We start from the raw sequence: 15,671 nt of genomic DNA, 5'->3' as shown, positions 1-15,671 counted from the left end.
CAATCTTGGAGCTTGCTTGCACACTAATACATTGTCATTTGGTTGATCAATAATAACCTAGACTTCTTATTCCCACGTGTTAGCCAGCTTCTCTCTTTTTTTCCTACGTGTAGTCAAATTCTTTACTACAACTCCTTCGCAGGCTACTTCCCTCCCCACATTGCTTTAGCATCACATCTTTTGTTGATTCACTGACTTACAGCATGCCCCTGCCTTGTTATATGCATGCTTTCACCTGCACCTAACTCCTTTATCCATTAATACGTACTTAATGCCAAAAGCTGAAACACACATTGAAAATGTTGTTTAACATAATAAGCTGATATCTCCAATTGTGCCAAGGAGTTATAGGCATTAGCCAAGGATTTCACCTGCTTTTCCCAATTAGGCATTTCTGTTAGTGTTCAGAATATATAATATGCTCACCAGTGTTCCCAGAAATACTTTGATAAGATATGATTAGCATTCTAGCTTTAACTTCTACCACCTAAGTTCTCTTTTATCTCATTTTCAATTATGTCTTAATCACCATAAACCTTCACTGGAAACTCACAGTGAGTGATAAAATGTTTGTGATCCTGGAAATCTGGACTTTTGTGACATATTTTATAAGATAGGTTCTAGGATCAGTCTGGTAGGATTTAAGATTCTATATTCCTCTGGCTTCCTTCTCTAAGCCAACCATCTTCTTTATATATATATATAAAGACATATTTGTTGAATATCTATTTTCAATCTTAGCCAGAAAAAGTATAGTCATTTCAATTTGGTTAGTGTTTTCAATCTCAGATATTTCAGATCACATACATATAGTGTGTATTTCTAATGCCACCTTAGCTTGGGGAAAAATCGGGGTCATAATAATAATCATTATTCTGAGGGAATTTGAACTCCCTTTAGGAAATTCTCAAATTAAATCCATGAACTTAATCCTCTAGTATATTATGTGAGTCCTCACCTTTTCCTACTTCTCCAGTTCATTAAAATGTCTACTTTCTCTGCCAAGCGCAAAGTATCAGAGAGATGAGACATCTGAACAGAGGGCATGGATATCCACCACCCTTGCCTCTAAGGCTTCCTATCTGTGCTGGTGCCCCCGAAGGTAACAGTACTCTTTCCATTGCTCTCTCATGACCCTGCCAACCCTGCCAAGGCCAGAGGTTGAGAGCGTTGAGAGCTGCTCCCAGAATAAATTCACTCCCTACTTGCAAAGATAGTTAAATTATTTCTTGCTGCGCCATCTATACAGTGTGCTCTCAATGCTTCAGTTCTTTCTGTTTTTCCTTGCTTTTATATTCATCACATTGATTATGAATTAAGCTCTGGGAAGACTGTTAGGAGATTCCCTGAAAGACAGTTCCTATACTGCAAATAGAATTGTCTGTATTTCTGTCATTGGATCATTCTCTTTAGCCAGTGTGGGCCGACTCTGTCTCCTTAGAAAGTTCTTTTCCAGGAGGATGCTCAGGACCCACGTTTCCACACTCCTGGAAGGCCTGCCTCACTAATTCTCCAGATACCTCAGGATTTAGGATGAGCAGAGTCTGTGCTCAAGATGGGACCCCCAATGACACAATTTTGTCCATAAAAAGTCTTCGCCATCCTTACAAATTTCCCTTCTCAACCAAGAATCTTTTCATAGAAATGTGGAGCATTAGATAATTCTTTAATATATCTTCAAGGTTGCACTCCCAAGGCACAGGTCCTTTTAATCAACTCACACGTATTTGTTTAGTGTTAATGATTTGCTGGTCATTGTGCTAGGAAGTAGAGGTAGAAGCAGAAAGCTACAGTCTCCTGGGGAAGCAAAAAACAGAAATTGTGATAAGTGTTTCAAAGGAATTACAGGGATATATTAAAGGAAGATAAACTAATACAAGGATTTCAAGGAAGATCTGTTCTTTGTGTGGAAGCAAAATTTAAGCCCAAGCTTAAAGATTACTAGGATATAGCTTAATAAAAGATGGGAGAAGTGGGAGTGGGGGAGGAGTATTTTAAACAGAGGAAGAGTATGTTCTAAGGATTTGTGTTATGAAAGGAATTGTTGCGTAAGAGAAGTGGTTTTCCACCTTAATTCTCCACTATCTTAAAATCACTTTGGGGGTGGTGTGATGGCTGCTCGGTTGCAGAATTCTCGCCTGCCATGCTGGAGACCCAGGTTTGATTGCTGGTGCCTGGCCATACCAAAAAAAAAAAAAAAAATCACTTTGGATGGCCTTTAAAAAATAAATGCCTAGACCCTACTTGACACCAATGAATCAAAATCTTTAGAGATGTGGCTAGAGCAACAGTATTTTTTTCACCTCCACACATGTTTCTAATATGAAGCCTGAGTTGAGCTCTACTGCATTAAAGGAATGAATGGAGAGTATTATGGGGGGAGCAAAGAGAGTAAGAAGGAAAGTGGTAAGTCATGGGGTCAGAGAAGACAACAGTATCACAATAGTCCTTTGTGAGCCTCAGGTGAAGATTTCCTACTCTTCTCTAAAGACAATGTGGAGGCATGGGAGAAAAGAAGTGACAAGATTCATGAGGGATGCTGTGTAGATCCTGGATTGATGGATATGAAATGGTTGCAAGGATAACAGTTAAGAGGTTAATTATTAATTCAGGAGGTAGATGGTAATGGCCTAGAAATAAGGTACTGGCAGTGGAAATAGAGAAAAGAGATTCAAGAGATACATAGTGACTGATAGCAGAGTCACATGTTGCTTATCCTTTGGATTTGGGGGCGTGGAGACCTGGGTTGGATCAGTTGGGAGCTTCTGGAGATTGGCAGATGATCCTGCTGAACACTCAACCCAAGCCTCACATTTGGATCTGAGGTCTCATCTACAAATAAATCTATAAAAAAAAAAGAAATTCTATACTAGTCAAAATTTATTTTTCCTTTCTACATGACCAAAGTCAACAAGTGAGACTCAAAGAAAGCAAGATTTTATTGTTGAGGAAAAAAACATTTGCTTCCATTGCAGGGCATGTGTACCTGCTACAACACCTGCCATTTTCTTGATTCTGGTGTAAAATGTTAATACACATTGAAGAGACCTTGACATGCCTAGAGATCTCATACCTTCTCCTTTTCTACCTCTTTCAGTTGAAATTCTTCCCATTGTGCTTTCTTTGTTTACCCTACCCTGCACAGGGCTGTGAGTATCTGTTGGAGAACACTGCTGAAATCACTGAAACACACTCTCTGGAGACAATGCAAAAAGTATAGCACAGCTGTAAAAGCAGAGAACCCTTACAAAAACAGAGACTCACATGTCCCTGACTCCCTCAATGGGGAGAGTTTCCACATGCTATGGTTGGGTTCAGCAGAAAAAGGGGAACTTGATTTTAAGTACACATGAACATCATAATCAGTTAGTGCCCTCAACATCATCATTTGGTAATATTTTACTTGGTACTGGTTAGTCAAAGTATTGGCTTAAGTCCTACTCTCAATATGACTGATATATGCATTCCAAGCTGGTTGGTGACTGCTCCCTTTGAGGCCATACATTCTCTATACATAGGCTATCAGGTCTCGATATCTGAAATAATTCTGCTGATAAAGTTTACCGGTTTCTTTCCCTGTCATTGTTTTTATGTAATGCCAATAAACTGCCAGAACCAATGATACATAGTATTATTAGTATGTAAATCTCTAGAGCAAGAGCCTGAGTAAAATAGACTATGAGAATAATGATGTTCACATCAACCCCAAAGGACCCCTGATTTCTCTCTTATCTTTGGAATGTCCCTTTTGACTCCTCTCTAGTATCCCAGGTGTAGACCTGAATTAAACATTATTGTAAGAAAGTAAAAATTATTCACAACTTTCTGACGATAGCCATTAAAGCAGAGCACACTTCCAATTCCAAGTAATTGAAAAGATTTAGCCAGCTGGTGATGGCAGAAATCTTCTCATTATCCCCACATTTTACAAAGGCCTTCATTACTGGCAGTTATTTAAGGACACCTCCAAGTCAGCTTTACCCAGTTCACCTAAGACTTTAAGTTAGGCCACCTCTGGTGCCTTTTATTGTTCTGTCAAAGACAATAATGTCCCCTATGAATATTAATATTTCTAGGTAGGTCATATTACCAAGCAGATTCTCCATTAATATTGAAAGGTTACTTGAGATAGCCCTAAGCTAATAAATCTCCAATGGATAGAAAATGCCTTTGTTATTATCCTCATCAGTCAATGATATCTGATGGGAGAGGTAATATTGGCCTTAGCAAATCCAACCCGTGGAGAACCAAAGACATTCCAGCACATGGTCCAATTGCTCTCGAAGGTAAGATAGTGTGTACTGGTCACTACTGGTCTGGTTATTATGATCATGTTAGTATATTCATACACTTTACAAAAACTTTCTTTATACTTTTCCTGTTCGACATTAAAAAACAAGATTTAGAATGAATCACAAAACTACATTTTAATTCTGTGAATACTCAAGTCATTAACCTCTCCCCAGACAGTTCTTCTAGATCATCATTGAAATCTTTTCAATTGACATTCTGCTGTGCCACTTCACTAATACCCACACCTCAACCCATTCACATGGGAAAATAATTCAGCTCTGTTCTGACTTGATTTTTCAGTATATTTTCATATATTGGGGAGTACAAAATTCAAAGCTCTGATATCCTGACATTTCCTGATATGTTACATTCCAATATCTAACAAACAGGACTCCCTGAAGGAAAGAATGAAGAAAACATGAGGGAGAAAAGTATACAATTAATAATGTAAAATAATTTCTCAGACATAAATAACTGGAGTCTTTAGATTGAAAGACATGAGTGATTGCCTAGTATATTTGAATGAAAAATAAATCTGGGGGTGCAGGGGTAGTTCAATGGGTAGAATTCCTGCCTTTCATGCAGGAGACTGGGTTCGATTCCTGGACCATCCACAATTCCTGGATACACTGTTATGATTTTTTTTTGGTGGGGTGCATGGTCCAGAAATCAAACCTGGGTCTCCCACTTGGAAGATGAGTATTCTACCCCTGAACTGTTATGAAGTTTTAATATATCAAGAAGAAAGATAAATCTTAAAGGCTTCTGGAAAGAGAAAACAGGTAAAAAGGCTAGAGAATCAGAACAGCATCAAATTTTGCATTGGTAATACTGGATATTAGAAAATAATGGAAGTTACACTTTCAACTTTTTTTTTTTAAGAGAAGATGATGTGTACCTAGAATTCTTGGCCCTTCAAAAGTATAACTATAGAATTTTTTTTTTCAGATAGCGAAGACCTCAGAAAATTCATCACTCACACACCATTCTTTAATAAGTAATTTGAGGATGTACCCAGAAGAAATAAACAGGGATAAACCAAAAGAGGACCCAGGGGATAGCAAATCTAACACTGGAAATGGAAAAGGGAAATCCCACATGATAACTGGGGAATAGGCCTGGAGAGTAACAGTTCCTAAGTGAAGCAGAAGGAAACAGTTCTCAAGGAGTAAGAGAGCTTGAGAATTTGGAAAAAAATAATGGAGTCAACAAAAGAAAGAAAAAAGGCAACCAACCATCTATCAGAACATAGTTATTATATCTGCCATAGGACACTTATGGGTCCTATTTGGAAAAAAACCTCTGAAGGATAATTTAAAATAAAAAATAAGAAATGGGAAAGCTATGATAAAGGGAATATTGATTAATGTTTTATCCATTTAATTATAGAGCTAAACCTCATCTACTCTTTGAGACCAAAGAAAGAAAGGTTTATTTTGTCCAGATCCTAAATTTTCTGTAGCACATAATATAACTCAACCTGTCTGGATAGCTCATTTAAACAATCCAAACACAGGGAACCCAGAATAAAAATGAGGGCCTTTAATACTGTATAGCTTAATGTAATACCTGAATACACCCCAATATATTAAGCATATAATTAAAAAGTATTGGCAAAGTCCCTTGAGAGATGGGAGAAAAAATATAGAACTATTAAACTTTCCCACCAGGGAAACTCCTGATACTGTGTCAAACTTTAAGGACACTCAAATCAATAGGCCAAGTCCTTGATCTTGAGGATTACTCTTGTGAAGCTTATGTATATAGCAGAAAAGCTTAGCCTACCTATAGGCATGCCTAAGAGTTACATCTGGAGGACCTCTTTTGCTGCTCAGATGTTGCCTCACTCTCTCTAAGCCCAACTTTGCAGGTGAAATCATTACACTCCCCACTACATGGGACATAGCCTCTAGGGATGAAAGTCTACCTCATCACTCTATTGGCAATGATTATGTTTGCACTAGTATATTTTTCTAATAGTATTTATACCCAATTAGAACAAAATTGAGTCACGTTATCTCTTATTGATGACAATTCTGCTCTGATTTACAATCCCTAGAAATGTACCAACTAAAAACATAGTTTCAAATCCACATAGGAAGATATCATCTTGCTTTCTATTTACTTACTTTAAGACCCTCTGGGCAAGTAGTGATTTTAGGTGGCTTACAGACAAAGATAATATATTCAATGATATGAAAAGAATTAAAGGCTAAAAGAAAATAAACACAAAGATTAAGATAAAAGCAAGGATTTTACAGACACACATAGTAAACAGCTCACTTACAAGAGCAAGAGTTGGGCTGCAAATTTAGATACAAGGACACAGTTCTCTGAAAGGTAGATCATATGCTTTATCAGTAAAGCTTTCTAGTAAGCAGTGCTGGCATATTTCCACACAAGCCTGAAAAAATAACTGCTCACTTCTACATGGAACAAGTTAAATGGGTGAGTAGGGGCCAAAAGCAACTCTTTAGAATATGACTGCAATAGTATTAAGTGTGAAAAATTTCAAAGTGGCATTTTCCAGAGCTAAGCATAGTCATTAGGAAAATCTCAGTGCTACATCTATGCAGTGTGTAACTTTAACCTGTGAAATTCCCAAAGAACCCTTCAAGATAAATTGTAGGGAAGATAAGCAAATCCAGGCAATTGAAATATTTGACTTGCTCTTTAAGGCTAATTATATGCTAGAGACATTCTTCTAACCTAATGATTTGACTATAGAATAGATGATCTTGGTCCATTTGTTCTCACAACAACTAAACAGATGTATCATTTGTCTGTAGAGCTTCCTCACTCCTAGTTCATTCATGGGCACATGCTCAGTGAGCACATTCTAGTGTGAGGTACTGTACTAGGAACTGAAGACACATGATCAAAAAGCAGAGTCTCTACCCTCAGGAAGCTTACAGTCTAATGAGACAGTCAGATGTTGTTCATACACTTGAACAATGAGTACATCATTAAAAACTGTGATGAGGGTTGGGGAGGAAATATACAGCATGTTATACCATAAGAACCAACAGCAGGGCACCTCTACTGGGAGGTCAATGGCAGCTTCCCTGAGGAAATGGCATCTTAGTTGAGATTTGAAAGATGAATTGGAGTTAGATAAAGTTGGCAAAGAGGGATGGGATCAGGAATGGCATTCTAGTCAGAAGAAAGAGCATATGCAAAGGCCCTGAGGTCAGAAGAAGGAAGTGAAAGAAGGCCAATGAGGCTGGTGCACAGGATTAGTGCTCAACAGAAAGCCTAAATCGTAACTATAGAAGCAAATGCTTATCCCCCTGTCATTGCTAGTTGTGGAGTAGGATTCCAACTTTTCCAAAGGAAATCATAGTCCCCAAAAAGAACCCTGGTCCAAGCCACAGCCCCATTTCACCCTGCATGAAATTGTTATCTGTCCAGGCACAGACTCTTCTTCACAACACAGGGTCACACCTAACCCATTCTTTGCAGGGACATATGTGGTCCATATTTTGCATGTATTACAAATAATGCTCCACTTCCTTAAGGCACCTTTCTTCCAATTATTGGGAAACTAGCATCAAATACTGACTTTGTTAGAAAAAGACACTTTGCTGGAAAGTTCTTCATATTCATATCTTATGAATGTGAAATGTGAATCCAGCCCTTGATATGTTGCATCCTTTTGCAGTGCCCAAGATGTACAACAGCACACATAGCAAGCTCCAGAAATCACTTTCATCTATGAAAAGAAGAGGATTAGGGATTCTACAAGTTTCTACAGCTTAGTCCATGCACTTTCTACACTAGAGTGAGAGAAAGATTAGCAAAGCTTAACAATTATGTTAACAAAAGACTAAAGAAAGATGAATAAAGCTGAACAGTCATGTTATTCTTGTCTAATTTCTTTCAGGGTGATGAAATAATAACGAATGTCTAACTGAGCCTAATGAACACTTGTTCCTCATGTAGGATATTGACTGAGAAGACTAAACTTGGAATTTATCCAGGAGCAAACTAACTTATTGTTGAATATGCAGAGAATATTCATTTGGGACCATAGAGAATTTCTCTTTGTAGCAGTGAGATAGATTGTGCTCTGAACCCACCCAGGCAGGCTCATGCCAACAGAGTCCAGAAGAAGAAAAAATAGGTCAACTCCACAGGGTTCGACAGCAAAACAATTCCAATGACAGGAACTCCTCACTGGTAGATCCATTTAATTTCACTTTTATGTAAAACTGTGATGTGTGCTCTAACATCACACAGGTCTGGGTTCTACAAGAGCAAGTTCTCTTGGTTTTGAACAGCACTGTTGTTAAGAACAGCAGTCTCCTAAGCTCTTTGGATTTCCCCGATTCCAATCAATAGATTCAAAACATGGGTGTTATAGAGTCTGCTCTCTTCACTTTATGTAACAGTCAAACCTAGGTTCTACTAGAATTTATTATAACAGGATATTTTTGAGACAATGGTAAGTTTGCGGTATCATTATATTTGCTAAGATTCCGGGCATCCTCTTTCAACCTTTCCCCTTGTCAAATGGGATTGTTTTTGGCTGTGTGACAGTCTTCAACAAAATGGAAGTGTGACACTCAAATAACATAGTTCGATATTGAAATTTTATTCTTCAAGGCACCAGAAATAGAGTTTCAAAAAAGTTTTGGATAATAAAAATTCATCAAAATTAATCAAAAGCCTTTCATTACATCTCAATTTCTTAACCTTACCTGTCCCATTCTGACTACTAATTGTTTCAGGGATTTAGGCCAACGGTTAATGAGAGGGAAAAACAACTATTTTCTGAGAAGTCCAAAATGTCATTTGTGTCTCTGTTGAGGGACCCACCTCCTTCCAAAGAAAGGTTACTCTGGACTTCCCTTCTAGCACTAGACACGTAAGAGTTCTGAGATGAAACTCCATTGAAAATTTTTATCAGCCCAGTTCAGTTTATAATTCATTTTACTCTTTCTCTTCTATCGCCCAGTCATTCAATATTCTTGGCATTCAAAATTTCCCCTTGATTCCTGTCAGACCTTCCTGGGAGAGGGAAATGAGAATGATGGCCTTAATTTCGTAGAGGTTAAAGTGTGTATCTAACATTCCCTGTATTTTATTTTTCTCCTTTTAACTACAATGATAATCAGGTCATGTGGCTAAATAAGGGTGCTGCTGTGTCATTTTTAGGGTATTGGAGTACTCAGACAACATGTTCATGAGGATCTATTCTAATCCCTGGCACTTAATTTCTATACATTTACCCAAGATCAATGAAAATGACTCTTCAATCATTTTAAGGATTTGTATAAATGCCTTTTTGATATTGCTTCTAATAGACTACAAGGGTCAGGATATTATTTCAAATAATTTTTCTCGAAGTCCATCCTATAAACGTGACCAAGAAGACATTCTCTAATTTATTTCCTTTTCACATTATGAAAGTATGTTCTAATTTGCCACTATCCTTTCAGCTTTAACATAGTCCTTCTATTATTATTATCCCTAATCCCCATAGGTTAATTTAATGTCCCAGTGAAATGAACATTCCTTCCCCTTATTCCCACAGAAAAATTAAAAGTTCAAAATATGTATAATATATCTTCTCTTCCCCATTTAGTCCTTTTCTGCTTGGTCCCAGAGAGGGAAATCTCTCCAGTCCTTTTTGGAACCCAAATCTCTTCCCCAGAAGGAGAAGTCTGGGATACTTTCCATTAATGGGGTATATCTCCTTCAGCACCTCCAAAGTTTGATTACTCCAATTCCATGATCTCTCATGTGTTCCATCTACTCAAAGTTCTAGAGAGTCTAAAGTACGCCTAAGATTATTACCTACTCCATTCCCCACATATTTTAGAAATTACACAGAAATGTCAGAACTAAAGATGACCATCAAAACAAGTTATCAGATAAATACCAATTACATCAAACAGTAACATTTTCCCATGCTGTAGTGACATTCTCCAAATCCAGTATATATGGTCACCAAGACTAATATTATAATTATAAGACATCATGAAGAGCAGAGGCTTTTGACCTTTTTTTTTTTTTTTTGCATGGGCAGTCACCGGGAATGGAACCTGGGTCTCTAGCATGGCAGGTGAGAAATCTGCCACTGAGCCATCATCATATAATTACCAAGCAAGGGCTTTTTACTACCTGAGATAAAAATATAGCCTGAAAAAGCATGAGAGAGAAGAAGAGGAAGAATTTCTGGTTTAAAATTTTCTAGGGTGCTAGACTCCATGCCAATAATGGTCCATCACTTGTAAATTGAGTTCTTTTGAAAATCACTAAATGAGAGTTAAATGAGACTAAACTGCCCATATCCACAGAAAGGAGATGGAGAGATCCATGATCTTGTGGACTTCCATTTGCCTTAGAGCATAGCACATGGAACCCTCCTGTTTGCTGACAAATTCAGAAATTTCCAAAGATGGTGCCACAATTCCTAGGCCTTTCTGAGACTTGGACCATTAAACAACCACTAACATCCTACCCAAAGACAAGCACATCAGAGCTCTGCCAATTTTGAAATGGCATGTAAGAGAATGAAAGGCCTCTAGATCACTGCAATAACAGATAATGAGTCTTCTCTTTTACTGTTATCTGTAATTCTGTCAAAGCAACACTACTTCTTTGATACAATAAGTTCCCACAGTTTTCAGGATAAAGTTTGAATTCCTTAGCTAAGTTCAAAGAGACTTTCATGACTGGGTCCATACTTACCTTCCTGACTACAACTCCTACCATTTTCCCTCACATAATCATTCTAGACAAACCTGTTGTTGTGGGTGTGCTGTGGCGTAATGTTTAGACTCCTGTCTTCTTTAAAAGCCAAAGTGCTCTTTACCTGGCTGCTGGAGGTGTTGTCAGATGAGGCCTCTTTGATGGGTAATCCCCTTAACCAAAAAAACCCCTCATCACCTAAGATAACAACTCTTCCCAGAGAGCGAGCTTCCTCCATGACTGGTTAAAATGCATATATAAAGGTCCCATCTCCTTGCCCCAAAGTGGGTCAAGTCTGAATGGCTCTTCAGTTCCAGACCTCCCAGAGAAGTAACTAAGGCCTGTTTGGGGACGTTGCATTGCAGTTGAACTCTTCCTTTATTCAACCTTGCTTCCTTTACCCACTATCCCCATACAGGTTCTGATCCTAAGAGCACATTCACTAAACTTCTTAGAATCAAATCTCCACCTTTAAACCTGCTTCTAGGGAAACTATACCTAATATATTTGTAGTTGTACAGATGTATATTGCTATTTTCTTTTCTCATGCCTTTACAAGTGATACTTTCTCTGCCTGGAATGTACTCCACCTTCATCCAGCTACCCGGCTTATCCTTCACAGTTCAGTTCAAGCCTTGTCTGACCCAAAGTCTGCTTAAAACGTGCTTCCAAATGTCCTTCTATTCTTTTCTACCTAATGTGACATAACTAAAAACAATTTTAAATTACTGACATTTTTCTTTCTTCTCTATTAGACTATAAGTGACCTGAGGTAAGTGTTAAAGTTTTACTCTACTTTGAATCTCAAAGGGTAGCACCATATTTGACACAGAGTAGATGTTCAACAAATATTTCTTAAATGAATGAGCAATTGGATGAGTGAATGGATGACTGTAATAAAAAGTTGCATGCTTGAGATTCTAAGAGCCATAAAAACTTAAAGAGGTTAAAACAATAAAGTGGGGGTTTTATTGATAACTGTCTTCATGGCTGGCAAAAATCAATTTGTTCATTGACCTTAATTGGTTTTTTATGTCAATTATCAGTGATTTTGACCTAGGCATCATGAAATAACAGACTATAAAAGTTTTATTTTTTACACTGGCTTATTCTTCATACAACAGTAGAAGATTATATATCATCTAGTGGAGGCCTATTCTCCATTAATTTGAGCTTGGGTTTTAAAATGGTGGTAGAGTCAACTAGAGGCTGTGGATTTCAAGACAAAGAAAACAATTACTAGACGAACACCCAGTAAGACAATATGCTACCCACTGCAGGAAATATAAAGATGAATAGTCACCATCTCTGCCCTCAAGGAGGAAGGACAAGAAATCTTTCCAAAAGCCTACAAAACCTTGAAGAATAAGATAAATAGAAAAGGAAAGAGCCAAAATATTACAGCTTTCAAAGGAGGAAATGGTGCCATCAATCAGAGAAAGCATAAGAGTCTGGGTAGGAGGGATCACAGTTTGGTGGGAAAGATTTTCACAGTGATTATGGAATGAAGAAGATGAGTTAGGAGGAAGCACACCAGTCGGGAGATAGGAGGTGAGTAGGGAAGATAGTGGGATGGATTAAAGTTGAGTGTTGAAAATCACTGAAGGATGAACAAGAACATGAGTCTGCAGGGAAGAAAATGGTGACAACAGTTGTCAGCTAAACTGCCTTTCCCCTCCCTTCTACCCACACCACATGTATTTTAAACATCAATTGTAACTGCCTCATAATGGATACAGCGAATAAGTTTTGTTTTGTCTTTTCTTCCAATCAACTTCAGATAATTTAATGTCCTCATAGAATATCACTTACCATGTGGCGCCATTTGACACTGGCCTGCAGAATATGGAGACTACTCACTAGAGAGGAAGAAAAAACAAAAGACGAGTTAAAAGAGAATGAATACAATAACCTCTTATTACCTTAGTGGAAATTTACCCTTGAGACCAAGTTTGGTGGGTGGCAACCTATAGGTGGTTTAGAAAGAGTCAATAGTTAACCTGACCACTCAAGATGCCTGTGAGGCAGAGTTGTATGATCAGAGGGTGGGAAAGAAAATAGATAAGAAGTTAAGAGAATAGTTAGTAAAGATGACCTCTCCAATTTGTAAATTTTGAAGTATTCTAGAAGGGGTCCCATGGTAAGGTAACTTTCTGATGTATCCCTAGTTCTTTCTTTTAATAGAACAAAAAACTAGAGAAAGTAGTCAAAATCAAAATGAAGAAAGGCTCTTTCTTTGGCATGGGCAGGCACCAGGAATCGAACCCAGGTCTCCAGCACAGCAGGCAAGAACTCAGTCACTGAGCCACCATTGTCCAAAGAAAGGAGTTTGACTGAGGTTTAATAGGACACAAATCACTTACTTGTCTGGAATTTTCCTGTAATTGTTGAAGAGGCAATGTAGTGAAGGGAAAGTCAAATATTTTACCTCTTAACCAAAGGTAAACTACTCTGAGTAGGTATCAATGAATAGAATTCTTTGAGATGTTGTCATTTGTCATGGCAACTATGATTCCAAGGATTCCATTCTGGTAGAGGTAAGGTGTCTAGAAAGTGCTGGCATGTCCAAGTGGCTGCTGATGTTCTCATGTCACAATTTAATTTTCCTCTTTTGTGAATTTCTTATTCATATCCTTTGTTCAGCTTCTACTGGGAAAATTAAATGGCCAATAAACATATGAAAAGATGTTTAATCTCACTTGAAGTGATCATAATCAATGTAAAATCAACATTTCATAGCTAATAAGTAAGTGTAAAATAAAGAAAAAATAAGTAAAAATAAATAATTAGCTGATTTCAAAGATTGGCAAGGACATGAGAAACTGGAACAGCCACACACTATTGGTGGAAGTTTAGATGAATATGGAGCAATTTGACAAGTTTTAACAATATTAGAAGTCTACAACCCAGAATTTCCAATTGTAGGTTCAAAGGCTATAGAAATGTCTATATAGATGTACCAAGAGACATGGAAAAGAGTGTTCATTGTAGCATTTTAAAAATAACAGCTTTACCTTCTCAAGCAAAAGGGGGAAGAGAAAAGTGAGACAAACTAAAGTGTCAATGGCTGAGAGATTTCAAACAGAGTTGAGAGACTATCCTGGAGGTTATTCTTACGCATTATATAGATAATCACTTTTTTGTTATGGTATAATGGAGAGGCTGGCAGGAAGTGCCTGAAAATGTAAAGCTGTGTTCCAGTAGCCATGTTTCTTGAAGATGATTCTATAATGATATAGCTTTCGCAATGTGACTATGTGACTGTGAAAACTTTGTGTCTAATAGTATGGACAGATGAGAAAAACATACGGATCAAAAATAAATAAATAATAGGGGGAACAAATGTTAAAATAAATTTAGTAGATTGAAATGCTAGTGATCAATGAAAGGGAGAGGTAAGGGGTATGGTATATATGATTTTTTTTCTTTTTCTGAATTGATGCAAATGTTCTAAGAAGTGATCATGATGATGAATATGCAACTATGTGATGATATTGTGAGTTATTGATTATATACCAAGAATGGAGTGATCATATGGTAAGAATATTCATATTTGTATGTTATATTTTAAAAAGTTTAAAAATGGGGCAAAAAATAGCTTTATTTGAGATAGAATTCACATACTATAAAATTTTCCCTTCAAAGTCTACAATGCAGTGGATTTTGGTGCATTTACAGAATTGTAATTTTTTAGTATATTTATAGAGTGTATAGTTTTACCACTATCTAATTTTAGACCATTTTTATCACCCTTAAAGAAGCCCCATACCCATTGGCAATCACTCCCCATTTCCTACCTTGCCCAGCACCCAGCAACTACTAATCTACCTTCTGTCTCTACAGATTTTCCTATTCTAGATATCTCATATAAATGGAATCCTATAGTATGTGGCTTTTGTGACAGGTTTCTTTTACTTAGCATAATGTTTTCTAGTTTCATCCATTTTGTAGCATATATCAGTATTTCATTCCTTTCTATGGCTGAATAATAATCCATTTATGAATATGCCACAATTTGTTTATCCATTCATCAGTTGATATATATTTGGGTAGTTTCCAGTATTGGCTATTATGAATGATGCTGCAATGAATATTCATATACAAGTTTTCACGTGTACATATGTTTTCATTTTTCCCAGGAAAATTCACTAGGAGTGAATTGCAAGTTTATATGAAAACTTTTTTTTTCTAAACTTTTTGGGGAACTCCCAAACTGTTTTTCAAAATCATCATATCATATTACAATCCAACTGCAATGTACTATGGTTTCCAATTTTTCACATTATTGCCAATCCCTGTTATTTTCTGTCTTTTTCTTTGTAGCCATCCCAGTGAGTATGAATGATATCTCACTGTGGTTTTGATTTTCATTTTCCTAGTGACTAATGATGCTATGCATGTTTTTCTGTACTTATTGGCTATCTGTATATTTTCTTGGAGAAATGTCTACTCAAGTTTTTTGCCATTTTAAAATTTGGTCATTTGCCAGCTCTGCAAGGAAAATCATTACTCCCCCCTCTATGTGGGACATGACATCCATGGGTGAAAGTTTCCCTGACAACGTGGGAGAATGAGTCCCACTCATCCCACTCTAGGATGAGTCTAGCACTGGCACCATGACATCAACAATGCCTTCTGAACCAAAAGGGAGAAAAAATGTCTAATAAAATTAGGCATCAGTG

The 15,671-nt window shown here is 37.2% G+C and overlaps 1 protein-coding gene across 10 annotated transcripts in view; it reads right to left on the bottom strand.

The window, feature by feature from the left end:
- Positions 1-13,565, bottom strand: part of MROH9 (maestro heat like repeat family member 9) — a 114,629-nt gene extending 101,064 nt beyond the window's left edge. For 7 of the 10 annotated variants that reach the window (XR_013173447.1, XM_077155744.1, XM_077155746.1 and 4 more), the window contains exons 1-2: positions 13,353-13,564; positions 12,802-12,848 (exon numbers count right to left, since the gene is read on the bottom strand). Coding sequence is in view for 7 of the 10 variants with exons in the window: in XM_077155744.1 (XP_077011859.1) it covers positions 12,802-12,848; position 13,353 (48 nt within the window). In the remaining 3 variants the exon portion in view is untranslated. Of the gene's footprint in view, positions 1-12,801; positions 12,849-13,352 lie in introns of all 10 variants that reach the window. The other 3 variants (XR_013173448.1, XM_077155749.1, XM_077155747.1) reach the window with 2 other exon arrangements.
- Positions 13,566-15,671: the final 2,106 nt, after the last annotated feature.

Source organism: Tamandua tetradactyla, chromosome 4 (genome assembly GCF_023851605.1).
Source record: "Tamandua tetradactyla isolate mTamTet1 chromosome 4, mTamTet1.pri, whole genome shotgun sequence".
Lineage (NCBI taxonomy): Eukaryota > Metazoa > Chordata > Mammalia > Pilosa > Myrmecophagidae > Tamandua > Tamandua tetradactyla.
The sequence above is the reverse complement of the archived record's forward strand: the minus strand, read 5'-3'. Positions and strand labels throughout refer to the sequence as shown.